This window comes from Oenanthe melanoleuca, chromosome 15, assembly GCF_029582105.1.
Source record: "Oenanthe melanoleuca isolate GR-GAL-2019-014 chromosome 15, OMel1.0, whole genome shotgun sequence".
NCBI lineage: Eukaryota > Metazoa > Chordata > Aves > Passeriformes > Muscicapidae > Oenanthe > Oenanthe melanoleuca.
In genome coordinates, this window is record NC_079349.1 from 9708140 (window position 1) to 9734947 (window position 26808).

General features: G+C 55.1%; 4 protein-coding genes across 4 annotated transcripts in view; 1 reads left to right on the forward strand and 3 right to left on the reverse strand.

Moving 5' to 3' along the window:
* The window catches only part of TPCN1 (two pore segment channel 1), a 40588-nt gene extending 26591 nt beyond the window's left edge, over positions 1-13997 (reverse strand). The window contains exon 1 of the mRNA XM_056504163.1: positions 13410-13997. Coding sequence (XP_056360138.1) covers positions 13410-13521 — 112 coding nt within the window. The 5' untranslated portion in view covers positions 13522-13997. The remainder of the gene's footprint in view (positions 1-13409) is intronic.
* Positions 13998-17758: 3761 nt separating this feature from the next.
* On the reverse strand, positions 17759-18673 carry RITA1 (RBPJ interacting and tubulin associated 1). The gene is made up of 2 exons (XM_056504639.1): positions 18450-18673; positions 17759-18293 (listed from the first exon to the last, which is right to left on the reverse strand). Exons 1-2 carry the CDS (start codon positions 18671-18673, stop codon positions 17759-17761), a joined length of 759 nt encoding a protein of 252 aa, XP_056360614.1.
* Positions 18571-24094, forward strand: DDX54 (DEAD-box helicase 54). The gene is made up of 20 exons (XM_056504162.1): positions 18571-18803; positions 19152-19290; positions 19375-19445; positions 19522-19707; positions 19795-19844; positions 19951-19992; positions 20221-20316; positions 20426-20547; positions 20696-20757; positions 20876-21007; positions 21258-21468; positions 21716-21850; positions 22050-22271; positions 22360-22433; positions 22574-22771; positions 22926-23071; positions 23166-23279; positions 23364-23468; positions 23625-23728; positions 23806-24094. The coding sequence occupies exons 1-20, from the start codon at positions 18672-18674 to the stop codon at positions 24027-24029; spliced, it is 2565 nt and encodes an 854-aa protein (XP_056360137.1). The 5' UTR covers positions 18571-18671; the 3' UTR covers positions 24030-24094.
* Positions 24095-24188: 94 nt separating this feature from the next.
* Positions 24189-26768, reverse strand: CFAP73 (cilia and flagella associated protein 73). The gene is made up of 7 exons (XM_056504170.1): positions 26487-26768; positions 25924-26062; positions 25713-25817; positions 25360-25551; positions 25062-25283; positions 24642-24800; positions 24189-24546 (listed from the first exon to the last, which is right to left on the reverse strand). The coding sequence occupies exons 1-7, from the start codon at positions 26543-26545 to the stop codon at positions 24451-24453; spliced, it is 972 nt and encodes a 323-aa protein (XP_056360145.1). The 5' UTR covers positions 26546-26768; the 3' UTR covers positions 24189-24450.
* Positions 26769-26808: the final 40 nt, after the last annotated feature.

Below are 26808 nucleotides of genomic sequence, written 5' to 3' on the forward strand. Positions count from 1 at the left end.
CTTCCACAAGGCATCCGGAACGAGACTGCCGGGACTCCAGCATTTCCATTCAGTGCAGTGGAGCATGCTCCTGTGTAAATAGTTTCCATATGTCATCATTACAATAAAAAACAAAAAAACAAGGAAGAAAGAGAAGGAGCATAAACTTTCCAGAGCCCAAACCTCTCCCTCTGCAAAACAAATTCCCTGCTTAGGGGAAGGAAAAACTCTCCATGGGCCGAGAGCAAACAAACTCCTCTCATTTGGAGAAGCTCATGCAGCCATGGGGGATCTCCACGGCAGAGCTGAGAGGAGAGTAAGGGACAGAAAACATCCACAGGAGGCTGGGATAAATCACCCTTCCCAGCCAGGTATTATATATCAAACTCAAGTCACCCTGAAATTCCATTGTGGTGTTTGCACTTCTTTAAATAAATAATAAAATTTTAAAAATTCCAACAAACTACTACAAATTCAAAGAGTTATAAACCAACCTACAGGGCAGCTCTTCCATTTGCCTCAGAGTTCCCCCAGTCTGGCTCTCATTAGACAGTTTGCCAGATGTTCTGTTTTCCAGATAGCACACACTTTTTATGGCCCTGCACTGAAAACAGCCTGAGATTCCTGAACTGGCTCACTGCCTGGCTCCAAAGCCTGTGCTGGACTTACCAGGGCTTTCTCCTAAATGGCTGAGGATGGTTTGGATGTTAGTTCCCACCCTGCCCAGATACTGCTATTTTAGCAACTGCACCTGTGATGACAGAACACTGCAGAATATGTGAAGGCAGAAGTGACTCAAATCAGAAAAACCATCCTTATTCTGTCATTCATACTGTTCACACATCACGTGTGGAGTCAGTGTAAGTTGCAATAGGCAAGTTGCTCCAGTGAGTTCCATGTGTGAGTGACATTTCTCTTGACAGGCAAAAAAAGAAATGCTGAGGACACACGGACACACCTTCATTCACATGGCCTTGCAACTCACCAAAAGAGGGAAGAGGAAGGAAGGCATCACCTCCTGCACTGGGGAAAGGTCAACCTGTCCAGGGCACATGGTCTGGGCAGCTCCAGCCACCAGTGTGTTCAGGTGTTCAGGGCTGGATGGGGCTTGGAACAACCTGTTCTAGTGGAGTGTGCCTGTTCCTTCCCATCCAAAGCATTCTGTGATTTTACCATTCTACCATTCAGTTGGAGCCATTTTTTTCAGGCTTTCCATTCCTCAGTGCCATAACCCCCTCTATTTCTCACATCCTCCATCCTCACTGGATCTGTAATTCCCAAACTCAGCCACAGAGCCCAAGCTTTACAAACATAACCAGGCATCCCACAGCACTGAACATGAGCCCATGGAAGAAGGCAGATCCCAGCAGGATCAAAGGTTCTCTTGGTGTTCCTGGATCTCCTGAGCTCACATCCAAGACCTGTCCCAGTGCAAGATTCCTATGCTGGCTGAGGTTCCTGGCTCTCTCAGACATTGCTCCCTAAGGCTGTACTGAGGATGGACAGGAGAAGGAGGAGAAGGGGGAGAAGGGGGAGAAGGAGAGCACTTTTCTCTTGGAAAGCCTCCTCAGCTGAACCAAGGGAACAGTAACTACAGAAGGTGCAAATCCATAAAAAAACATGGAAACAAGGTAGATGCCCCACCCTTCCTCAACACAATATGTGCAGGCATCTTCCCAAAGCCAGGATTTTAGTCAAGTATTGGAGTTGTCCCAGCACCAGTGATGACATTTTCCTTTCCAAAGGCTCACAGGCCATGTAGCCTCACCTCCAGAGGATTATCCTTCTCTCCCTCCCCCAAGGAGGCTGATAGGAAACTGCTCCTTCCAAGCACTGAGGCACAAACACACAGGCACTCGACTCTTCAAGGCCAGGCTCACCTACCCGGCAGAAAAAAAGCTGGAAGCTGTCTGGAAAGCACAGCTGGTCTGGCACTTGGCCACACATCTCAGAGGTGAGACAGACAGACAGACAGGGAAATCACTGCCTTTGCTGCCTGATTGCCAGTTCAGTGCCATGCCAACGGGAGCATGGCACGGCTGCTCTGTGCAGCCCAGAATGTCTCGGTGCCTGCCCTGTTCCAGGGGACACTGTGGGAAGGAACAGAACTGCCATGGGGAAGTCTAAACAATTTGCTGTCAGTTTGTTGCCTAGGAAAAAAGGGCATCTCTAACAGAGAGCAGTGCCAAGCCCTTCTGCTACAAGAGAAATAATCTACTTCAGAATATTTCCAGCCAGCGTAACTGAGTCATGCTCTTCCTCGGAGACAACGGCACAGCAGAAACATATGCAAAGGCCTCGGGGCTCTTTGTGTTACTGTACTCTCACAGCACTCACTTGCTGTGAAGCTCAACAAATAAAGTCACTTCAGCTTCCTATTTAACACAGGAAAGATTTTTTAAAAAATACGGATGTTGCCACTTCCTGTTAGTGGTAAAAGGCGACTTGACTCGAGGATGCAGCGAGTTCCTCCAGCACCAACACAAGCTCACATCATGCCTCCATCACTACGGGGAGCTGAATCCTGCTGAAGGAGGAGCAGATGTCCCTCAGCATGGTAAGTCACATTTTATATATCACTGCCTCTCCTCAGTCTCTGGAAGACAGCTTATGCCCAGCGCTGTTTAATTAGGGGAGCGCTGCATCCTTGCTAACATCTGCACTGCACACATGTAAAACCCCCGTGCACAAGCTGAACACGATGCCAGCAGAGCCAAAGTGTGCTAGGAAATGGTTTAGCCCCAGCAGAAAGCCTGGCTCCATCCAGCTCTTGCTCTGAGTCAGGCAGAGCCAGTTAACCCTTTGCTCTGTGGCTCGGGAGAAGAGCCACGGTGGTTCACTTGGATATTCACTTCCTGCACCACCTCCTGGGGACAGAGACATTTGTAAAGAACAACCAAAAGAAAAAATAAAATTAAAGACTTCCAGGAAAATAAGGATGAGGATCATTTTACCCATCTACAGCAGCCAAGCTTGGTTGGTTGGAGATCCTCATCTGTGCAGTTCACTGCCTCGTCTCCCCAGGACACCTGCTCTCCTCTGATCTCATCCCTGAGTCACTCTTTTTTTTTTCTCCTCTTGAAATATTATGTGGGAAGTTTTGGCCCGGAACTGGGATAACTTTCACTCCTGAATACACAGCAGCAAGAGGCAGAGGGGCAGATCCCTCCTTTTTGGGATGTCTGGGATCCATAATTAGGTTAGCAAGATTTCAGGGGCTGAACAGATGCAAACCACCCCCGTGTCTAAGCCCTGTTCCACAAAGCTGCCCCCTGACAGATGTGGGATTAAATCCTCCTGCATTGCAGAGTCCATGAAATATCACAGGGAGAGCTGGAACCAGGCACTCCTTCAATATAAAACTGGGGGACACAGGAGTTCCTGCTTCTTAACAGAGCTGCAAAGTCCAATCCAAAGCATTTTTATTCAGCAGAAGTCCCACAAAATTAAAGGTTGCATTAGGAAGCTATAATTAAGAATCTCACTTGTGTCAAGCCAAATTGCTGCCAGCTTCATATCCTTTATTCTTATCTTAACAAATGAACCACAACACCACAAAAAGGAAAAGCCAAAGCCACAACAGAAGGATCACCTACAACTCACATTATCCATCCTTTCAGCAGCCAATATGCTCCAAAACCTCATCAGTCTGATCGTATCACAGCAACAAAGGCTTTACACACACTGAGATAAAATTATCCCATAACTGGAATCAAATATCTGAGTCATTGAGGGGCTCTATGCAACAGCTAATGAATGGAAAAAACAACTGGAAATAGTTAAGGTTTTGCTGAACCAAACCAAAAACGGAAAACAGAAAAGACAACTCTGCCTAAGGCAGAGAGAAAGGCCAGACATGAAATACACACACACATTTTTAATTCAGAATTTTTGAGGAAGTAATGGAAGGAGACAATATCAGAGTCCCTCAGCTATAGCATTTCTTTAACATATCCTGTTACACAGAGGAATTTCCTCTTTTTGTTCCAAAAAGGGAAACCAGTGTCTCCTGCTTTTAACACATAAAGATCTGCTTTGGCTCTGGTAACAACACAATGTCAGCAGTTTGAGAGCACGTTCCTCATTTCAATTCTCCAAAGCAGAGCCTTTGGATTTCCCTGATGCAGTTTGGAAAGATGTTTGATTAAGCTGCAATCTGGCCTTTTTAACGAGAGCAGTGTGCTGCCAGGACTGACTGCCAGCTCCAGCCACCAGGGCTCTCCAGGGAAGTCACAAAGTCAGCACTGGGAAGCACAGAGGAAGCTCTTCCCTTTGGGAGAAACCAGGATTAATTTGGGTAACAAACCTCCAGCATGGCCAAAGCAGCACTAGAATAAGAAGCAATAATAAGGTATGTGCCTTACTGACCTTTTTTTTTCCCTGAGGAAAGAGGGATAGCAGGAAAACAACATAAATTTAAAAGTTAAATAACAAACTCTCAACATCTTACCACAACAGGCTGAGACCAATTAAAGTTATTTGTTGTGGTGCAGCAATGATAAGGAGGTAATTGTGTTTTGCAGTGTTAGAACACGACTCCTCCACACTGATTCCTTTGAAATCCAACACTGCCTTGTCCTTCAGACAGGAAAGGGAAGCTGCCAACTTCAGAGGAAGACATGTGTAAAGGAGCAGGGAAAAGCCCAGCCCCAAGTGCTGGAGCTGTTCTCCATTAAGAAAAAAGGCTTCTGCACATTTGGTGGAAACCACTGCTGGCAGGAACTGGAGTTTGCATTTAATGGCTGGAGAGGAAGGAAGGAGTTAAACATTAATGTGACATCTGCCAAACAGCTGATTTTCCCTCAGCTGGTCCTTACTTCAAGTCCTACAGCCCTTACACAGAACCATATCTTTAATGAAAATGGACAACTTTGACTTCAAAAGTCTTCCACACACAAAAAGATTGTTCTTTGAATCCAGATTTCAGAAGAGCTACTGCTGGTTTCCCATTGTTTTCCTGGAAATCTTGGCTGGCTGGCCTGCAATATCCTGCCTGGTGCAAAACACCTTCTGGGGCTGGGAGAAAGTCACTCTCACAGCCATGTACAGACTGCCTCAGCTGCTGCCTTAAAATCAAAAGTCATCTGCTGATTTTTAAATGCCAGCCTTTAGAATCAGCTGTTTAATCTCTATTTACTGTGGGGATGGAAGAATAGGTCATACAATGATTGTGTCATCTGGCTTTTCAGCAAATATAGAATACATTCAGTATTTCTTGAGCTTCCCTGCAGAACTATTGGAGTGTTAAACCCTCAACTCCTGACAGGCTGCAATCATTTAATATGTTTTTTTATTTCTCAAGTCCTTTAGAGCACCTTTAACTCTGCTGACCACATTTCTCTTCAGGATTTTCCTCCACACCCAGGTGGAGGAAAATTCCTTCATTTGATATAAATTCCTTCATTTGATATAAATTTGTCTACATATCCCTATATCTTTAGTGTTAGCCAGCCCAGGCATGCTGGCACTGTGATTTTTTGCTGCCTCTCCAACAGCTTTAAAGTTTCCATGAACATTTCTGTTTTCTATGCATTTGTGCTGCCTCAAAGTATAGAAAATTCTGAATGTTTAAGTTTTCTTCTTTGCAATCACTAGAGATAAGGCTGCCACTAGCCTTGTATTTGAAAGGAAAAGGCTTTGACTTGGTCACTTCATCCCTCTGACCCAAATGTCAAAATTTTCCTCAGTGCTCCCACTTCCAAGATTGATCACTTAGTCCTAATTCTACAGGTATTTCTTCATTTGGTTACTAAAGACCAGGAACATATTTGTGCATTCTAGTGAAATCCACTTTGCTTTTGTGCCATAAACTTTCCCAAATCTATGGGGGATAGTGAAAATGCTCTCTCTCTGCAAAATGGTTATAGCTGGAATAAAACACAGGCATTCCCAAGTGGCAATACAGAAACACACATGTTAAGGTGAAAAACACAAGTGTAGCTGAAATGTCCAGCCCCACAGAACCAGGGGGTTTAACACAGCTGTGCACAGAGATACACCCCCAATTTTCTAAACACATAAACATCCCAAATCCCCACACATAAGCAGGATTAGAAAAGCCTTTTGTTCCAAACAGACATCACCAGATCGTGGCTGTAAAAGCAGCACAGGATGCTCCAAAGCAGCACAGGATGCTCCAGACCCCCACAGCACGATTCAAACCGTGCAGTCTCCTCTTGCCACGCTCAGGATGTGTCCCCAAGGCCAGGGTGCTGCTGTGACTGAACGTGAGCTCAGCTCTGCTGTCCCTGTCCCCCAGGTGAGGCTCAGGTGCCCGAGATCCCGCAGAACCGCTCACGGCGAGCAGATGGCCCCAACCCCAACCCCAACAGCTCCTGCAGCTCCCCATAAAGAAAGCAGCCATGTGAAACCCAGCCTTCTTCTCCACATGCAAAAAGCAATTATGCTAAAGACACAGAGAGAGCCCTGCGAGGTCCAGATCAAAAGCCAGAGACATGGGAGGCAGGAGAAAAGACCGATCTAATTCACCGCGCTTTCCCCAGCTTAAGGATCAGAAATGGAGCGTTCTGGCTCATAAATTCTACTTCCAGCAAATTCAAGCCTAAATCCCCTGAAGGCAATAAGGAAAAGGCAATCAACAACAACTCTAACCACTTCACAGATGCTCCTGTTTAGTTTATACAGCACTTCTTACAGCACTGAAATGGGTAAAATGGGATTTCAACGCAGGGGGGCTGACGGCAGCAGGCAGGATTCCTCAGTGAAGATACCAAGGGCAAAGGAAGTTCTGAGAAGCATCATATTGGTTATGATGAGTGAACTCAGCGTGCTCAGCCTTTGCTCATTTTAATCTGCCAGTACGCAGGCTTGGCTAAACTGAACATCCTGCATCTACAGTGCCTTAAAAATCCACAGGAGCCACAAAATGAGGGGGGAAACGAACAAACTGATGCATTCCCTGGGAAGCCATGAAAAAACTAATCACTATTTGTTTCCAACTGTTGTTCCGCTTCCTGAGCCAAATGTTTCCAAGTCAGCTGTGGTGGCTGAGGAGTGACCGGTTCGAGCTGGAAAGTTGTCAATTTAAAATTGCAGCTCAAACATTTTCAAACTCCTTAACATCTTTTATAATTCCAGGACCACCTGTTCAAAAAAGCAGAGCCCTCTGATGACACGACACATGCCCTTATCACACATTTTCCAAATAAAGCAGTCAGCTCAGGGGGGAAACACCTAAGACTACCCTGTTTTCTCAGCCCAAAAAGATGGGAGTTGTGCTGGAGAAGAGATACACAAAGACACTCCCTCCCTCAAAGCATCAAGGTCATCATTCCCATCTTCAGGAAGGGAATGTGGAGCTTCCAAACTCCTTGCCCCACTCTGCAGTATCCCCCCTGGATTTACAGTGTGAGATGATCTCTATCCCCAGTGCTCCAGGAGATGACAAAGGAGAAAGAACCATTTGACTCCAGGATAATGGAACACTAACCCAAGTCTTCTCTACCTTGTAGACGCAGTTACCAGCTCAGATTTGAACAGCATGGGGCATTCAAGACAAAAATCACTGGGATTTTTCTGTTTTTCGCTGCGTGAAAGAGTCAACAGTGGCGAGACTCTGTTTGACAGAGCATCCTACTGTGAGACACACAACGTGTGCATTGTGCAAACCGCTCTCCTGCAGAGCTCAGAAAACAAGGCAGGCTTGGAAAAAATACCCACAATGACTGCAGCCCTGATACCTCCCGGTACTTTACTGTGCTTGGGGCTCTTCCTCTGCAGGCACCACGCTCACAGAGAATGTGAGAATGTCTCCACACAAATGCTTGTGAGTTTTGGGCAGCACAGGGCTCTTTCTCATGAAAGAAAGGCAACAGCTCCACCCAAGTATTTAAGGACAGCCCTGCCTTAAAACCTGAATTCTCAGGACAAGGACATTCTCCAAACCAGAGGATAGATCAGAGCAGAAACATATTTTTCACTATTTCTAACATCATAGCAAAAGATCCCCAACATCTTCTAAAAAGCAGCATTTCCCTCCTTCCTCTGGGCTTCCAGAGCTCATCACCCAGGGAAACGAATTGTACTGAAGGAGAAAACAATAATCTCCTTATGTTTTGGGTGTTCGTTTCCCTTTCCAAGATTTTCACCCCTCACTCATCTCAGAGGCAGTTTTGCTTCGCTTTGCTTGCTTAAAACATTCATTTTAAGTCATCTAGGCCAGGAAAGGATTAGAGGAGCCCTGGCAGAAGTTGCAGAATGCAGGGCTGTTAGGTCAGAGAAATGAGACTTTCAGAGGCATAACCAACAATCCTCCACAAAACCACCACTTGTGCTTTGGAAAAAATCCCTCTCTCGATAAATTTTAAGCAGGTGCATATTAAGAAAAATGAATCATGCACAGCAATGCAAAGCAGCATCTCTCATAACAAAGGAATGAAGTGAAGCCTACCTGTCCACTCCCACCCAGGAGTAATCAGCACTTCCCAGGTGAGATTGTGACCTACAATGACATTACCTGACTTACCCCAGGTGCAAGGAGGAGCTGCTCCAGCAGCAGAACCAGACTGATCCCCAAAATGAGATCCCAGTCCTGTGCTCTGGCCCTGCCTCACCTCTAAAGGCAGCAGCAGAAGCGCTGCTGCTGGAACTAATTAAAGGCAAATTGGTAGAACTAGGGGCCATGATGTGAGAAAATATCCTGCAAAGCATCCAAGAAAGCCACCAGATAATCCAAAAGGCTGTTTAAGAGCCTGGCTGTCAGAAATCTTGGAACCTGCCAGGTCCAATGCAAGCAGTTGCTTGTTCCCTCATCCCCTTCATTCCTTCACCTTAATTAGCTACAGCATTTCATACCCAAACAGCCACCTCTGAAACCCTTGCTTCCACACAGGACCAAAACCTACAGATCCTGAAGGATTTATTCAATCTACCAGGGGGCTGACATTTGAAATCCCTCTTCTCCTCCAAAGGTAGCAAAACCAGAATGCCTCCCCAGCAGTTCAGTTCCACAAGAAGCACAGGTCCCAGCAGCTGGTGTGGTTGCAGCATTTTCCCAAAGGCCAGGTGTTTATTCTCTGCTTCCTCAGCCCTCCAGGAATTGTTTAACACCTGGAAACCTCACCCATAGCAGGACGGTGGAATAGGATGAGTTTGCAGGCCCCTCCAACCCAAACCATTCCAGGATTCTCTGAGATGATTCCTTGACCAGATGGGTTGAAGCTGTGAACTGCATGGACAGACTTAACTCTCTCACTGCCAATACAAACATGTTCTGGAACCAGACCCAACACAGAAGAGATTTCTGTCACTTTGGGCTGCATTGGCTACTAAGCACATCAAAATCCAGGTAATTCACATGCCTCAAAAAGAACACTAACTGCCACAAATCCCCTAACCTGGGGCTTAGTAAAGGATTTTGTTTTTTTAATTTTAAAGATGAGTTTGGTGTCTAGAACATCCATTAATGGTGTAATTAGACTCTGTGCTCAGAACCAGCACCTGAGTCTCCACAGCCAGTTACAAAAGGAGCAGCTCTGCTGAAGGCTCCTTCCCACACTCATCAGGGAACTGTCCCAAAAGGGCAGAGGGTCCCTTCCAGCACACCCCACACTCTGTTCTACAGGCACAACCAACAGGCCCTGGGCTTTCCTCCCCCAGAATGTCTGGGGCAGCCCCTCCAACCTCACCAACAGAGAAATCTCCTTTTCTTCACACACCTGCTCATTCCCAGCAGTGCCAGGCACATATTCACCTTCCCAAAAGGCCAGGCTGGCTCTGGTTTTCCTGACAATTCATTTCTCAGGCAGCAGAAAGTGAGATTGCAAAGGCACCTCACTCAAAGTTATAACTTCCCATTTTCCAACAATCCTTCTAGAAAACATCGCTCTTGGCTGTTGCAGTTGCTCCCCCACCTCCCTAATAATTAGTTTTTACCTCAATAGCAGATGCAGTTGATTTCTTGTAAAAACCCAGAGTTGAAAGATGACTTCTTTCTCCCTGCCATCACCCATTGTGTGGGAAAACAGACAATATCCCATTGTTCTGTGTACAACACTCTGAGCTTTACTTTCTGCTCTGAACACACTGAAACTCTACTTGAGGCTACAGCAATTTCCATGCAGGAGGCAAAGGAGAGTCTTGTATCTGATCTAATACAGGATAAATCAATGTGCACTCATTATTGTTTATAGCTCCCATCAGCTCAAGGAGAGACACTGTCCTAGAGTTTCAAGGCTATCCATGCTGCCTTTGTAGATGGAAGAGACTTAGGAGATGTTTTGAGAGCTCTGTTCAAACATTTCCCAGGAGTTCAGGAGGGATGGGAAATCACTAAACCCTGGCAGGTTCTCATCACTCTCAGGACAGGATTTTGGGAAAGGCCACAGCCAGGTTCACATCTCCCTTCTTGCCTTCTACAGAAATACATTTCCTATCAGTCACTGCCCTCAGGCAGAGGCTGGGGAGCTGAGCTGGAGATGCTCAGATAAGATGAGCCAGGGAAGGGCAGAGTCACATTCATCAATCTGGATCCAGGTGATGCAAGAGCTTCTCCCTGGCTCTTCAGCTGCTGGAGCTGCAAAGGAAAATCACCCAGCCCCTACACAGCACAGTCAGAAAACCAGCAGCACCACATTTTTCTGGATGTGGTCTGAATTCCTGTCAACTTTGCAGGATTCTGACCCTTTGTGGTGGCTGCAGATGGGAACTCCCTGGAAGCCCTGTATCCCAGCACAAGCCAAGCAAGGCAGTTTTAATATTCCTCCCCATGCAAGTATTTTCTCTCATTAAATGCTTAAGAGCTGGAGGATTTGGGAGATTAATTTTTGCAGCTGGACATTTTCTTTAAGAATGCAATTTTCCACACAATTTTCTCCTTTAGCTCTCTTTTATTCTAACCCCAAGACACCCACTTACCCAGGAGAGGACTTTTCCGCAGGATTTGGAAAGGAATTCACTCCTGCACTTCAATCCCTTCCTTCTTTTTACATCTGCTACAGGCTTGCTTTCAGAAAACCCTGTTTCTACTTATTTCAACCTAGAAACTTGTCTCCAGTTCCAGGAAATCAACACCAAGAATCCACAACTACAAATTCATTTATCCAAAGACCTGACTGGAACAAAGCCAGACCATGGATAGGTTTTTTGGTAATTTAAAAGCACAAGAAGTTCTTTAAAAAACACAAGAGCTGATACACACTGAATCACACAGGTACACAGCACTCAGTGACATGGTTGTGACAGGCTGGAGAATGGACTACAATTTAGAGGAGTTTGTGCACAAAGGAACACAAAGCAAGAGTGAGACTTAATTATTATCAACCTCAAACATGTGATTGAACAAGGGGCAGCTATGCAGCCACTTTGTCTTTCCCCAGGTCACCTGGAAGAGGATGGTGGGAGAGGATGCAAACAGTCCCAGCCTGTTCTGGGGACACACCTCAGTAAAAGTTTTGTGTTTAACCTGTCATTGAATCCCTCAGAGTTGATGGTGGCTGTTCCTCCAAATTCTGGCTGAATATTCACATATGAGAGTTTAGGCAAAGGGAAGACAAAGCCAGAAGGAAAGACCCTCCTGACCTTCCCTGTCCCCATGTCCTCAAATTCACCCTGGCAGGCTCTCTCTCCCCTGACAAAGACTTCTCACACACTTTTTCCCTGGAAAAGAAAAGCTTCTGACTGAAAAAGTGACATCACACAGTTCTGTTAATGCCATTTCAGTGCCCAGCAGCCAAGGGGAGGGAGGCAGAGCAGAGGGGACACATTTGATTCCTCACAGCCTCCACGAGACACAACTTCACTGCATTTCACAGCAGATTTTCTGTGCAGGCAAAGAGCAAAAGCTGGACTACACGTCCTGGTTTTTAAACAAGCTTACTTTTGCCAGTGCTGGTGGCAGTGGGCTCACTCCCTGATTTAAGCTTCCCGCTTCCCAGAGATAAACCTGCCTTTCAAGTTGTTGATGCCAGCCTTCCCCTCCTAATCCTTCATCCCACCCTGACTTCAGAAGGCTCATTCCCCATTGCTTCCACAGCAAAAGCTTTATATTGCTGCAGCAAATCCCACTTTAACAGTGATTAAAACATACAAATAAGAGACATTTCATTTGAAGGATCCCAGGAAATGAGTTCTCAAAAACCACACAGCGATCCTGTAAGAAGCACAAAATTGGTCCCTAAAGAACTTCCCTGTATTTCAATGTGGAGAATTTTATTTATTAATACATTCATTCTCATGGCTGTGCTTTAACACAGTCATGCTGGCTTCAAGCAATTGTTAAGCCTCACACAACTTCTTCTTTGAAGGGATGGGAGGCGGGGGAAAGAAAGAGGGAAGAGTGATTAAAATTAGTCACAAGGAATCCTATAAATATACTTGTGGATGGAGGAAGAAATCTCTCTTCTATTTAACTTAAAAATAGAGGACTAAACTTTAAAAGACAAGCAGATGGGATGAAACAAGGATAAAAGAGAGCTTAGAGAAAGTCAACTGGGCAATTTTGTCAGGGATCTGCACTGTGGGGTGGCAGAGGAGGAGGAGGGAGGGAGAATCTTGATTATCCAAAATTAATTCCTGAGTTGGGAAGGCAAGAATGAGAAATTTAAGGGAACACATCTTACTGCAAGAGGAATCAAATCTCAGGGGCAGTATAGCACAGAGGGATAATGTGAAAAAAAAAAGGGATGCCTGGCCAGGAAATGATGCATTTGTTCCAAATGTCCAGCCTGTGGCAGCAAGGGCTGGAACAGCATCACAAGCCCTGTGTGTGTGCACCTGCAACTGGAAATCATGGGGATGTGCTGGACAAAAGTGCACAGATACATCCAGTGAGGTGTAACAGCAAGCAAAAACTCTCTGAACACACTCAGACACATGTGCTGGCCACATCCAACCTGCTGCAGGGTGAGGGCTTTAACGAAGACACACTGAGGAGGAAAGCAAAGCTGCTGAGGGATGGGGGCTGCTGTTTTCCCCCTCCCAGTGCTCACAGGCTGGCTGTGCCCCACGTGAATACATTGTCTAAAAGTACTCCGGGTTCTTTGATAAGAACACAATAAAGATGTGGAAGCGATTTATCAACACTTCCCTTCTTGCAAAAATCACAATGTAAACCAGAAACCTCACGAAGTGCAGATGTTTATGGCGCTGGGAAAGCTCCACACGAGATAACTGCAGTGGGACAGTGCCAAGGGAAGGAGACGCTCTGGGACAACGAGCAGGAAGGGGACAAAGGGCACAGGTTGCTATGGGGAAACCACAAAACTGTGAGTTAGAAAGAGCACTGGGGGGAACCTGCCCGGCCCCCAGTGTCACATAGAGCTGAGAACAACAAGCGGCACAACAAGCGGCACAAGAAATGACTCCCTGAGCTGCTTCCACCGGGCAGCGCCAGGCACGGAGCGCCAGCTCTGGGGGTCTCATAGCGTTCACCCCAAGAGACAAACAATGCAGGCAATGGCAAAGGTTCTTACTTTCGTTGGGCAGCTCCTCCCGATCCAGCTCGTCCAGAGGGGCTGAGGCGCTGCTCCCGCTGTCGTCCAGGGTGAGGATTAGGGGAACATCATCGTCCATGCTCACCGCCATGCCGTCCCTTCCGCGGCCCCTGCTCACGGAGCCTCCAGCAGCGCTTTGAGCAGCTCGGCTGGGCAGCGCGGGGCTCAGAGCCTCTCCCCGCACAGTCCCGGCCCGGGGCTGTCTGCGGGGCACAGGGGCAGGGCAGAGCGCGCAGCCATCTCCGCACAGCGCCGTCGGAGCCGCTCGCTCCCGCAGGCAGCGCAGGACACGGCACTCGATGGACGCGGGCCAAGCTCAGCTCACAGCGCGGGGCCGGCGCTGCCGATCCCGGAGCGATCCTCGGGCAGCTCCTGACCCCGCGGCACCGGCCCGGGCCGGCATGGCGCTACGTGTGCCGGTCACACATGGCTCCGAGCCCCGCCGCGCCCCGGCCCCGGCACCGCAGCTGCGGGAGAGAACGCGGGAGCGCCGCAGGCCGCCCGCAGCCCGTGCACATCAAGTTCCCGGAGGGATTTTTCAAACTGCGCGATGCCACAAGGTCACGGGTCTCTGTGGAAGGTGATGGAAAAGGCAAATGAAGCAGGCCCAGGCCAGCGCCACGGGGACACTTCACAGCCGCTGTCCCCGTCCAGGGAGAGGGACACCGGCACGGCGCTGACACCGCGAGGGGGAGGCCTGGCCCGGCGCCCTCCCCGCGCCCCCCTTCCAGCTCTGCGTGAACCTGCTCCTCACCAGCCCCCCGTGCCTGCAGCCCGGGACTCCCCGCACCCTCCGAACCCTCCCGGGACGGCCCGGCCCAGCCCGGGACCCCCGCACCCCCGGCCCGAACCAACCCCGCCGAACCGGCGCCCGCAGCGACGCGACTGCTCCGCGTCCCGCCCCTCGCCCCCCATTGGCTGCTACAGCGCGGGCGCCGCCCCAAGAGGCGGAGCCTCCCCGCTCCCGCCAATCCGCGCTCCGCGCCCGCCCCCAGTCCCTGCCTGGGGCTCCGCGTTATTCCCGCCTCCCCTCCCCGCCTCACGCACTGCGCCTCGCCATTGGATAGAAGCGCTGTCACTCAAGGCACACGGCAGTGCTAATTGGTCTGAGATGGCGGGGTGGGCTCTGGGGGAGAGAACCGCGGACTGCCATTGGCTGCTATGAGGCTCCGCCCCCGGGTCGGGGAGGAGAGGAGCGGTCACCGGGCAACGGCGGAACGCGGGCGGGAGCGGCTCGGGGACTCTGAGGGGACCCGACCCGGGACCCCAATCCATCCCGGGCGGGAGCGGTGCGGGGACCCTGAGGGGACCCGGCCCGGACCCGAATCCCTCCCGGGCGGGAGCGGCTCGGGGACTCTGAGGGGACCCGGCCCGGGACCCCAACCCCCTCGGGCGGGAGCGGCTCGGGGACTCTGAGGGGACCCGGCCCGGGACCCCAACCCCTCCCGGGCTTGGCCACCCGCGTGTCCCCGCTCCGGCCGGACACGGCGCTGTGGGCACGCCCCGCTGGCGGTAGGAATGGGTGCAACCCAGCCAGTGAGGGGTATCCAGGAGCTCTGGGTACAAAAGGTCCTGCAGGATGTGAAACCTGTTAAGGTCAGGCTGCTGCCTCCACCAGCTGAGCACCCGGCTCCTGCCAGCTGGGCTGGATTTTGGGGTGTACCTACTCCATCCCAGTGCTCTGCTGATTTCAGTGAGAAGCAGCCCTGCAGCAACACTTCAACCCCCGAGTGAGCAACAAGTAAGGGTGGAGTCGAAGGTGGAGAGTGAGATTTATGTCAGTGCTGAGCACGCAGAAAAATGAGAGCAGCAGCAGGGAGGATCCCCAGCTTGATTCAGGCCTCTGTATCATCAACTCTGGCCTGAGCTAAGCACAAGTGACACTGGACAGGGCGAGGTAGGAAACAACTGAACATTCCCCCACCTCATTTTATTCACATTTAATATAATTTTTTTTTTCCACGGGAGCACCGGTTCCAGCAGCAACAGAGCAGCTTTTGCTCTCATGCTGGGCTGCACAGCTCTGGCAGAACAGGACAGGGCAACAGTAAAGCAGCAATGTGAGTGAGCATCATGGAACAAAATGCAAACAACCAATTTATACTTAAGCAACATTGTCCGCACATATAAATAGCAAGGAAATTCCAGTTCTGACCTCCTGGAAGCCCTTGGTGACAACCTGGGCCAGTGTGGGACAGAAAGTGTGGCTGATGACATGGGCTCTAGTTTCCCCCACTGATTCCTTGGACCCCAAGCACCAGTGAGGGTAAAGTGGCCAATCCTGGCCACACAGGCTACTGTCAACTTAATTTTCAGATAAAATCCTTATTTTAAGAGGCTTCCTCTTCCAAGGACTCCAGCTCTCCAAGACTGCACTGGTTCAGTTCTCTGCTGCCTAGATTCCAGGGCAGTTCCCCCAGTTTGCTGAGGACTTGCCTGGCTGGATCTCCCACCTGCTGCTGGAGAACAGCATTTCTGCTCCTGTGTCAATCCTCAACCCTCGTGTCTCCACCTAGTGTCCAAATCACATCTGGATTCTGTCCCAGCCCAGTGATTCCTGCAGCCTTCACAGCTTGCCCATCACTGTGCCCACACCCCAAACACAGCTGATCAGGCTGGGATTGACAGCAGCACTCCCAACCCCTCCTCTGAGAAGGCCACAATTGTTTCATGTCCCTCCGATTTTCCTCCAGCTGGAGAAGAGCTGCTGGATTGTCTCAATGGGAAGCATAGGGAGAGCTCTGAGAGCTTGGAGCTAATCACTCACCTTCTCAGGTTTTTATAATGTCAGGTTATTCTTGCTTCCTATCAGGCCAGGAAATTGGCAGAAATTCCTCTCAGCTGGCTGGCTCCAGCTCCACGTGCTGGAGTGGGTCAAGGCCTGATCCTGCTGCTGCTCAAGGTGCAATAAAATAATTTCTGGGGACAGAATGATGCTCATAACATGGTTTGGTGTGTCCTTGGATGAATTTGAGTGTTCCCCTCAGCATGAGAATTGCCAAACTCTCAGTAACCTCAGCAGCTCCTCACCGCAGCCTCCCTCCCCAGAGAGCAGTGATTGCAAACCCCAAGTCCCCACCCCATATCCTTTATCCACCTCCACACAGACAAAGCTGCTCTTTCCCACCTCAGCAAAGGAAGTGGAGGAGCTTTGGAAGCGCCCAGATCACTCACAGCATCCCACAGATCCCAGATTTGTCTTGGAGCCCCTACTTGGTGACACCGTGGCACTGCTGTGAGCAGCTCACAGCCCTCAGCACCAGCCACACAATTATGGATCTACTCAGCACCTCCTCATCACCACGAGCTGCCAAAATCCCTGCAAATCCTTCTCTGTCACAAACCAAATCCAGCTTGGGACCCTCCCACTGCCAGCAGGATGCAGGGCAGTGCTTTCCTCACCTCTGTGCTCATCCTCCCTTGTCCTGCTTTGTCAGAGGAGTCCATAAGGCGTTGGTGACACAAAGCAAGGACAGCAGGGAGACACCAAGGCACATCCTGTGCATGGAGGCAGAGGGAATGGAGCTCATTTCCTGGAGAAGGGAACCTTTTGGGGGGCCTCAGAGCAGCCTCTCAATACCTGCAAAGAGGAGGTGGACGTGAGGGTTGGGCCAAAGTTTGTGCTCAGGTGCAGAGTGAGAGAACAGATACAAAATCAAACTAGAAAGGCTCTGACTGGATAAAGTGAGAATTTTCACCCTGAGGACAGTGCAGCAGAGGGAAGGAGGCCAGAGAGGCTGTGCAATCTACATTCCTAGGGGTTTCCACCACCTGACTGGACCTGCCTGCAGGGATGTTCTGCATTCCCACAGGCACAGGCAGGATGGAGCAGGACTGCTCTCACTACACGTGGTCAGCCAAAGTCCCTGTCAGGGCCCTCAGGACTCATCTGGGACCCCACCCCAGCAGCACCTCCTGTCCTGGGAGCTCCAGGGGGCTCAGCCCCTGCCTGTCCCCACAGAGCTACACTGCCCATGTACCTGTGCAGGATGGGCCCTGGACTGTGGGCATTCCTGTCTCCTGCTGCTCCAACTTCCCAGCTAGATTTCCCAGACAGCAGGAACCTCCTCTGACAGCCACTCGACACCACGGGGAGCAGCTGTTCCCACCAAGGCTGTCCCACCCTGGGGCTGTGGGGTTGTGCCCTGAAAAAGGAGGAGACTGTCCCCAGCACTGTGGTCACCTTTGGCTCCTGGCTTGTCTTCCAGCATGGAACAGCTCCATTCTTCGTTTCCAGCCATGGAAAAGCCCAGGGTCCTTGTGGGCTTGGTCCCAGGGAGGCCTCAGGTAGACTAAGGCTGTATGTACCTCCAGAGGGACACTTTGCATCACTTCCAGGGGGGTCTGGCTCTGGAGCCACCTGCTGCCTTGGCATTGTGGAGCACAGGAGATCCGGACACGCTGTTGGACCGACCCCTCACCTGAGGGCGCTGGGGGGCAGCAGGGGTGGTGGGAGCGCTCTGGTTCTTCCACCTTTCCGTGCCGAGGTTGGAAGCCAGGCGAATCCTGTCCGGGGCGGTGCTCAGCCGGCTGGCAGACTGGGAACGGCCTCTGCCAGGAGCACCCCAGCCTCTGGAGCAGGCATCGCTCCTGGGCTGCCTCCAGCCGCACAACCCCTCGGTGCGGCCGGGCTCGGGTGCGGCCGGAGGGGCAGAGGCCGGCGGGTGGACGGCTCGCAGGGGAGTGCCCGTGCAGCGCGGGGAAAGGCCCGGCTGGCTTCGGGGGGCAGGCGGGGGGCTCCAGAGCAGCGAGTGGAGCTTGGCCACATCCTCCTTCCTCATCCGCGGAGCTGCCCAGGCAGGACCCTGCGGCTTGGCACCAAACAGGGACTCGTCACAGAAGGACGGAGCGTGGCTTCGGGACCTTGGAGGGCGACAAGCGGAGAAACGTGTTGGTTACAGCGGGGAAATGAGAGCCGGCGGGGCAGCCGGGAACCGAGGGCTCCGTAGGGACACCGAGCGGAGCGAGCCCCGGAACCCGCGACAGGAGATGCGAGCAGCGCCCCGAGCCGCCGCTCACCTGCACTGAGCGCCGGGCCGGGAGCCGCCCGCTGAGGGAGCCGCCCAGGGCGGTGGGAAGGCGGGCGGCGGCGGGCGGGCCCCGGCGGGGCGGCCGAACAGCGACTCATCCACGAAGGACGGCCGCACCCGGCGGCGGCCCCGGGGAACCCGCGGAGGGCGGGCGGCGCTGCCAGCGGAGCCGCCGTGCGGGACCGGGAGCAGAGCCGGACCCGCCGCCCGCATGGCCGCGGCCCGGGGCGGGACGGGACAGGGACGGGCCCCGCCCCGCCCCTTCCGGGCCTGCCCCGACACGTGGTTCCGCCCCGGCACCGACATGGCGCCGCGCGGCCGCCGCCAGCCCCGCGGAGCGCCGGTACGGGACGGGACAGAGCGGGACGGGACGGGACGGGACGGGACGGGACGGGAGGGAGCGGAGCGGAGCGGGCCCGAGCGAGCTGTGTCCCTGCACCCCGTGCTGCTGTGCCCGGTACTGCGGCCCCGGTCTCCATGTGCCGGTGTCCACAGTGCCCGCATTCCTGGGCACTGTACGCGTGTCCCCACTATCAGTATACCAGTGTCCCAGTACCAGTGTCTCAGTACCCGTCTCCCAGTGCCGATATCCCCAGTACCCGCGGTCACCAGCACTGGTGGCCCTGCCTGCCATGCCAGATGTGCAGAGCTGCAGTGACCCTGACACAGCCATGTCCCCCGCTGTCCCCAGGTCCCCGTGACCCCACTGCCCGCCTTCCCTACCACCACTGAGGAGGATGATGATGGCGCCGATGCTGAGCTGGACACTCAGGCCATGGTGCGGGCCCAGAACCAGAAGAAGAAGAAATCTGGAGGATTCCAGTCCATGGGTGCGTGTGAGGCAGGGGACAGCTGTCCCTGGGTCAGGGACTGTCCCCTCCTGCCCATGCCCCTCACTTGTCCTGTTCCCCTAGGCCTCAGCTACCCTGTTTTCAAGGGCATCATGAAGAAGGGCTACAAGGTGCCCACGCCCATCCAGAGGAAGGTGAGCACGGGTAGCGGTGGGCCCCTTCCCCAGGGGGTGGCAGTGGGACAGTGATGGTGACAGTGGCGTCCCCCAGACCATCCCTGCCATCCTGCGGGGCCGGGACGTGGTGGCCATGGCTCGCACGGGCAGCGGGAAGACGGCGTGTTTCCTCATCCCCATGTTCGAGCGGCTGAAGGCGCCCAGCCAGGCCGGGGCACGCGCCCTCATCCTCTCGCCCACCCGGGAGCTGGCCCTGCAGACCCTCAAGTTCACCAAGGAGGTACAGGGGACATGGTGGGGAGTGGGAACATGAGGGCAATGGGATTGGTTTTACATCCCACCAAAATATTTCTTCCTCACCTTGCAGCTGGGCAAGTTCACTGGCTTGAAGACAGCCCTGATCCTGGGAGGAGACAAGTAAGCTGTCCCCATGTCCCCTACAATCCCTGTTTCCTGAGCTTCCCAAAACCTGGTGAAGGGCTGAGCTGCCTGGTGCCACCCCAGTTTCTCCCCTCTCTCACAGGATGGAGGACCAGTTTGCTGCTCTGCATGAGAACCCTGACATGTGAGTGGGGGACAGGGAGGGGATCCAGTGGGGAAATGGACGCCAGCCATCTGGGAACATCACTGGTGTTTAGAGCTGGTGTGCCTGAGGGGCATTCCTGTTCCCTCAGAGCAACTTCCTGTGGGACAACAGGGAGTCTGTTGGGTTGGATTTGGGACTGCTGCCAGGATGGTGTGGGTACACTGTCTCCCCCTTGGTCTGGTCCTGTCACCACCTCTGTCCCCACAGAATCATAGCCACCCCTGGGCGCCTGGTGCACGTGGCAGTGGAGATGAAGCTGAAGCTGCACACCGTGGAGTACGTGGTGTTCGACGAGGCCGACAGGTCAGCGGGGCTCAGGGGCGTCCCCAGGGCTGGCAGTGTCCCCACGCGGGTGAGAGGCCCAGGCAGTGGCAGGGAGGGCCCTGCCATGTGCCATCTCCCCTCCCTGCAGGCTCTTTGAGATGGGCTTTGCTGAGCAGCTGCAGGAGATCATCGCCCGGCTCCCAGACTGCCACCAGACCGTGCTGTTCTCCGCCACGCTGCCCAAGCTGCTCGTCGAGTTTGCCCGGGCTGGTGAGGAGCTAGGGCGGTGGCACTGGGGACAGGGACACAGCACAGTCCTGCAGCCAGGCTGAGCCCAGCACTGGGAAAACCAAGCTAGATTAATGCTGGGCCAGGTGAATGTCCCCAGCAGCACATCCCATGTCCTGTGTCACCACAGGCCTCACTGAGCCCATGCTGATCCGCCTGGATGTGGAGTCCAAGCTGAGTGAGCAGCTCAAGGTGAGACAGGCTGGGGGAGCTCAAGGCAGGCTTTGTGCCCCCTACCCCTGCAACCCACCAAGGAGGGGACAAGGGTGGCAGTGGTGGCACAGGGCTGAGCACTGCCCTCGTGCTGCAGCTGGTGTTCTTCCACGTGCGCGGGGACGACAAACCGGCCGTGCTGCTGCACCTGCTCCGCAGCGTGGTGAAGCCCCAGGACCAGACAGTCGTCTTTGTGGCCACCAAGCACCACACGGAGTATCTGAGGGAGGTAAGTGGCATTTGGGGGTGCCCACGTGGAGTCGGCAGCTGTGGCAGGTCCCTGCTGGAATGTCTCCCTCTGTTTCACTGGGTAGAAGGAGAAATCCCAGAATCTGTGGTCATGGAGGTGCTGGATCCATTCATCCCTCAGAGAGAGGAGGGAGCACAGTGGGATTTGAAAGTCCAGGTGGCCACCCTGGAGTCTCTTGCCCTGTCTCTGCTGAGGGCACATCCATCCAACCTCTTTTCCCTGTTCCCAGCTGCTGACAGCACAGGGCATTCGCTGCACCCACATCTACAGCTCTCTGGACCAGACTGCCCGCAAGATCAACATTGCCAAGTTCTCCCAGGGCAAGTGCCCAGTGCTGCTGGTCACTGACGTGGCCGCCCGGGGGCTGGACATCCCCATGCTGGACAACGTCATCAACTTCAGCTTCCCTGCCAAGGGCAAGCTGTTCCTGCATCGTGTCGGTGGGTGCCAGTGCCCTTGCTGTGCTGTGATACTGATGGACAGACTGGGGACAAAGCAATGTCACTGTCCCTGATGTCCCAGCTGGACTGGTACCTTCCCCTTGCCCCTTTCCCAGCTACCACAGCCCCTTGCCAGCCATACCCCTGTAGTAAATGCCATGTGTGAACTGCCGGGGCCACCAGGGAGTCCCTTGCCTGGGTAGGGCTGGCTGGGTGTGGTTGCCCATTCTCCTCTTGCCCTTGCCAGGCCGTGTGGCCCGAGCTGGCCGGAGTGGCACTGCCTACTCGCTGGTGGCTCCCGATGAGATGCCCTACGTGTTCGACCTCCACCTCTTCCTGGGGCGCCCGCTCGTCCTCGCCGGAGCCCAGGAGATGCCTGCTGGTGAGGGGGGGCTGTGTGGCCACTGGGGTGTCATCCTTGGCCAGTGCTGGAGTTTGTGGTGGGGTGTGGTGGGCTGTGATACACCCTGTGTGTGGGGGATGCTGGCTGAACGGTGCCGAGCTCCCTGCAGCCATCAGCTCTGCTCTGATAAATGCAGGGTGGGTGCTGGGCAGGTGACACGGTGTCCCCTGGGCTGCAGATGCTGGCGGGGTCCTGGGCCGTGTGCCCCAGAGCCTGGTGGATGATGAGGAGTGCCTGCTGCTGACGGACCACGAGGGCTCCCTGGAGCTGCGCAGCCTCCGCCGCGTCGCCGACAACGCCCACAAGCAGTACCTGCGCTCCCGGCCCGGCCCCTCGCCAGAGTCCATCAAGAGGGCCAAGGAGCTGGATGTGTCCCAGCTGGGCATGCACCCCCTCTTCAGTGAGTGCTGAGGGGATGCTGAGGGAGGGGACCCCACTGCCCTCCCCAGGAAACTGATCTGTGCCACTCTCCCTGCTGCCTTCCCCAGGAGCTCGCTTCGAAGACACCGAGCTGCAGAGGCTGAAGTTGGTGGATAGCATTAAAACCTACAAATCCAAGGCGGTGAGTTGGGACAGATGGGACGGGATGGGATGGGACGGGACGGGATGGGATGGGATGGGATGGGACGGGATGGGACGGGATGGGATGGGGTGGGAAGCCCATGTGGCTCACTGGGAATCATGCTCCTGCCCTGGGCACAGACCATCTTTGAGATCAACGCCACGTCCCGCACACCGGCCAGCACCGTGATGCGATCCAAGCGGCGCCACGACCACGCCCTGATCGAGAAGTTCCAGCGTGGGCAGCAGGAGAAGAAGGCAGCAGCACTTAAAGGGCAGGGGCTGTGCCCAGCTGTGCCCAAGCCCCAGGATGGGGAAGGAGAGCAGGAAGACCTCCAGGTAATGGGGTCATGGATGCAGGAACTGCTGCAGAGCTGCCTTGGCCTGGTACTGGCAGCACCAGGGCCCCCATATTGTGCTGGGGGTTGGTGCAGAGATATGTGGGGATGTTGGGGGCATGTGGCTCCTGAACTCTTCCACTGTCCCCATCCAGGATGTGTTCTCCAATGTGGGGTCCCAGAAGCGCAAATGGGGCCGAGGAGGAGAAGATGGTCCCAGGAAAAAGCCACAGCAGGTGGCACAGCAGGACGAGGACTTCTACATCCCATACCGGCCCAAGGACTTTGAGAGTGAGCGGGGGTAAGTCTGGGGGGGCTCCTGCTGCTGTCCCACCCCAGCTGTGGGTGTGTCCCACCCCCAGTGTGGGGGCTGCTCTCATCACCCCCCTTTGCAGGCTGAGTGTGGGTGGCGAGGGCAGCGCCTTCGAGCAGCAGGCGGCCGGGGCCGTGCTGGATCTCATGGGCGACGAGAACCACAACCTCAACAAGAACAAGCAGCTGCTCAAGTGGTGAGTGGGCTTTGCCCGTGGGCAGGAGGGAGAATCAGGGCTGGGGGTGGCACTGCTCAGTCCCACCACCCTTGTGTCTCGCAGGGACCGCAAGAAGAAGCGCTTTGTGGGGCAGACAGGCCAGGAGGACAAGAAGAAGGTGCGGACGGAGAGTGGGCGCTACATCAGCGGCTCCTACAAGAACAACCTGTATCCTGCCATGGGCACTGCGGGAGCAGGGCTGGCCCCACGTGTCAGGGCTCCATCCCCTGCCAGGGCAGCAGCCAGGGGAGGGAGCACAGTCAGACAGCCACAGCAGAGGCCAAGTGAGGAGTCACAGCTGTTCCCTTAACCCGCCCCTCCCAGCTATGAGAAGTGGAAGCAGAAGTACAAGGTTGACGAGCGGGATGAGGATGAGGAAGGGCCACGCAGCAGGGAGCAGTTCAGAGGGAAGCACAGGCGTGGGCACGGTGAGTAGCTGAACTGTGAGCCCTGCATTGTTCCCCTGAGCCCGGCGCTGTCCCTGAGCACAGCCTGTCCCCTGCAGGCCCCACGCAGCCCCCGGCGCAGGGCAGGGTGCGCTCGGAGCTGAAGAACAAGCAGCAGATCCTGAAGCAGCGCAAGCGGGCGGCCAAGCAGCGCTTCCTGCAGAGCGGGGGCCTGAAGCGCCTCAAGGCGCGCAACCGGCAGCGCGTGCAGGAGCTGCGGCAGATGGCCTTTGGGCGCCGGGCAGGCACGGCCAGGAAGGGCAAGCTGAGGAAGAGGATGTAGGGGACACGTCCCCTGTGCCTGGGCTGGGGAAGGGGACAGTAAATATTGACTGGTTTTGTATCCCAGCTCCTCTTTTGCCTGGAGTAATTCCTCCCCTAGAGACACAAGAACAAGCAGGTGCTGCGGCTGCACAGCTGGATGTATTTTGATGTGAAACACCTTCAGGGATGCTAACAGCAGCTCCCTCCTCCTTCTCCTCCTGCCTGGGGTGGTTTGTGCAGGAGGGAACCTCAGAAGTGCCCTGGCCCTGCCTGGGTGTGGTGCCACGCCAGTGTGCCTGTGGCACTGCCATCCATGTTGCCTCTCAGCATGGGGTTTCCAGACTTGCAGGGAATTATCTCCTTCCCCAGGGGTCCTGTGGCTCCATGCTGGCCCTGGCAGCCTCTCCCCAGCCCCAGGAGCAGGCAGGTGTCCCCAGGGTCTATTCCTGGCCCTGAAGCAGCCTGGCACTCGTGTGGTTCTGTGGGTATGTGCCCATGGCACGGATGTCAGCCAGGTCCTGCATGCAGCGCAGCACCTGTGGAGATGGGAGCCTGATGCCACAGCCATCCAGGGATGTAAATGTCCCTGTGTGTCCCCAGCCCCACTGTCCCAGGAAGAGGGTATGCTGACCATGTCCAGCTGGGCCTTCGTGTCCTCCTGGGCTCTGTCCATGGGAATCCTAAGCTGTGCAGTGGTTTGCTGGAAGAGGTTCAGCACAGCCAGCTTGATCTGCCCCAGCAGCAGGCTCTTCTGGGTGGCTGTGCTCTGGATGTGGGCCCAGCGTGACTCCTAGGGGACAGAGCGAACCCCTGACCACGGCCCTGTGTCCTTCTGCGCTTCCCAGGCCAGGCCAGGGGGAGCCAGGAGTCCTGCCTGTGTATCCTCCCCAAGCAGAGCTGCTGCTTTTTGAGCATGTGGAGATCCTCAGCTCAGCCCAGAGGATGCAGCCCAGCTTGGCACCTCCACCACACTGGGGGTGTGCAACACACCCGGGGTCTGCACTGCTGCCCCTCTGCCCAGGGGTCCTTGGGCACCCCACACATCCCTTACCCACTGCAGCACATCGTGGCGAGCAGCCTCCAGCCGTGTGTGCAGCCGGGCCAGCTCCTTCCTGGTGTCCAGGAGCTGGGTGCTGCTCTCCTGCCGGTACCGCTCGAGCTGTGCCCTGCCCTGGGCCAGCAGCTCCTGCCCGGCTTCTGCCTCCCGTGCCAGCGCTGCCCGCACCCCCGCCAGCACCCCGAAATGCTCCAGCATGGCCGGCACGTCCTGGAACTGGGCAGGGGGAGGCGGCTGAGAGGCCAGGGGCTGGAGGGATGACCGCTCCAAGGGCTTGGGGCACACAGCTCACCTGCCCCGTGATGGCCAGCACGCGCCGCAGGTAGTCCCCGAAGGGCCGGAGGCTCCGCAGGCGACGGGCCAGGCGCTCCCTGCGCCGCAGCAGCTGCTCCAGCTCCCGCTGCAGCCGGGCAGCCTCAGCCCGCTCCGCCGCCCGCTGCGAGTCCGCCCGGCGCAGCGCCCGCTCCCGCCTGGCGGCCACCGCCTGCCTGGGGCACGGGGTCAGCGGCCAGGGCCCCCTCGGCCACCCCCAGCCCGCGGGCATGGGGTCAGCGGCCACTGCCCTCCGGCCAGCCCGGCCACCATCCCCCGGCCACCCCCGCCACCCCCCTCCGGCCAGCCCGGCCCCGAACCCCCTCCCCGCACCTTAAGGAACGAGTCAAAGCTGAGCACGGCATCGCGGTGCTGCTCTTGCCTCCGGGCCAGCTGCTGCCGGCGCTGCGCCAGGCGCTGCATCCGCTGCTGGAACTCCTGTGGGATTGCCGGGTGCTTGTGCAGCCCAGGGTGCCAGCCCGTGGACAGTTGGGGACACGCTGCCAGCCGCCGTGTCCCCAAGGCACACCTGGGGCAGCCTCACCTGCCGCCGGCTCTGCAGCTCCCGCTCCAGCTCCGCCAGCTGCCGCCTCTTGAGCAGCACACGGGTGGATGATGGCAGCAGCGTGGCGGGGTCCCGCGCGGCCCCCGGGCTGCCCCGGGCTGCGAGCAGCTCGGCTGGGCTGCGGAGGGACAGCCTGGGCACGGCATGTGCCACCGCGGCACGGGCAGGGCCCCTCGGGCCAGCGCTGCCGCGGGGAGCCTGGCCCGCTCGCCCGCAGGGATTGTTCGTGTTCTTGCCCACCCCTCCCACTTCAGACCCGACTGGAGACCCCCAGCACCAAGGAAGGACAAGTCACACCACAACCTCAGCTTTCCTGTCAGAATCCAGGGAATGCCCCCGCCTCCCCCCAGTCCTTGGCTGCACTGTCCTCTCCTCCCTGGGAGCCTCGGTTGGGGACACTGCACCCACTCAGTGACACCATCCTGGCAGCGACACCCGGAGATGGGAACCCAAACCGAGCTCACGGGGCACACAGGATATGCTGGGCTGGTTGCCAGCCCTTTGGTTCACTTGCCAGGGGAGGGCAGAGGGGTCTCACTCACAGCAGCCGCAGCTTGTCCCGGAAAGTCGCTCGCAACCGCTTCTCCAGCTCCGAGTCCATCTCGGCCGGCGCCTCCTCTTCGCCCAGGGGCCGGGACAGCCGAGGTGGTGGCAGCGGCACAACAGAGTTGCCAGGGGTAGCCGGAGGCTCCCGCAGCTCCCCGGGATTTTCCTGGCTCGGCTCCGAGCGCCGCTACGAGGGCGCGGTGCTGGGACCAGGGAATGCACCAGGGCTGCTTGCAGGGAGGCTCCAGCTCTCAGCGCTCGAACCATCCCACCCTTCCACCCACACTCCGCTCCCTCCAGCCCCCAGACCCTCCGCTC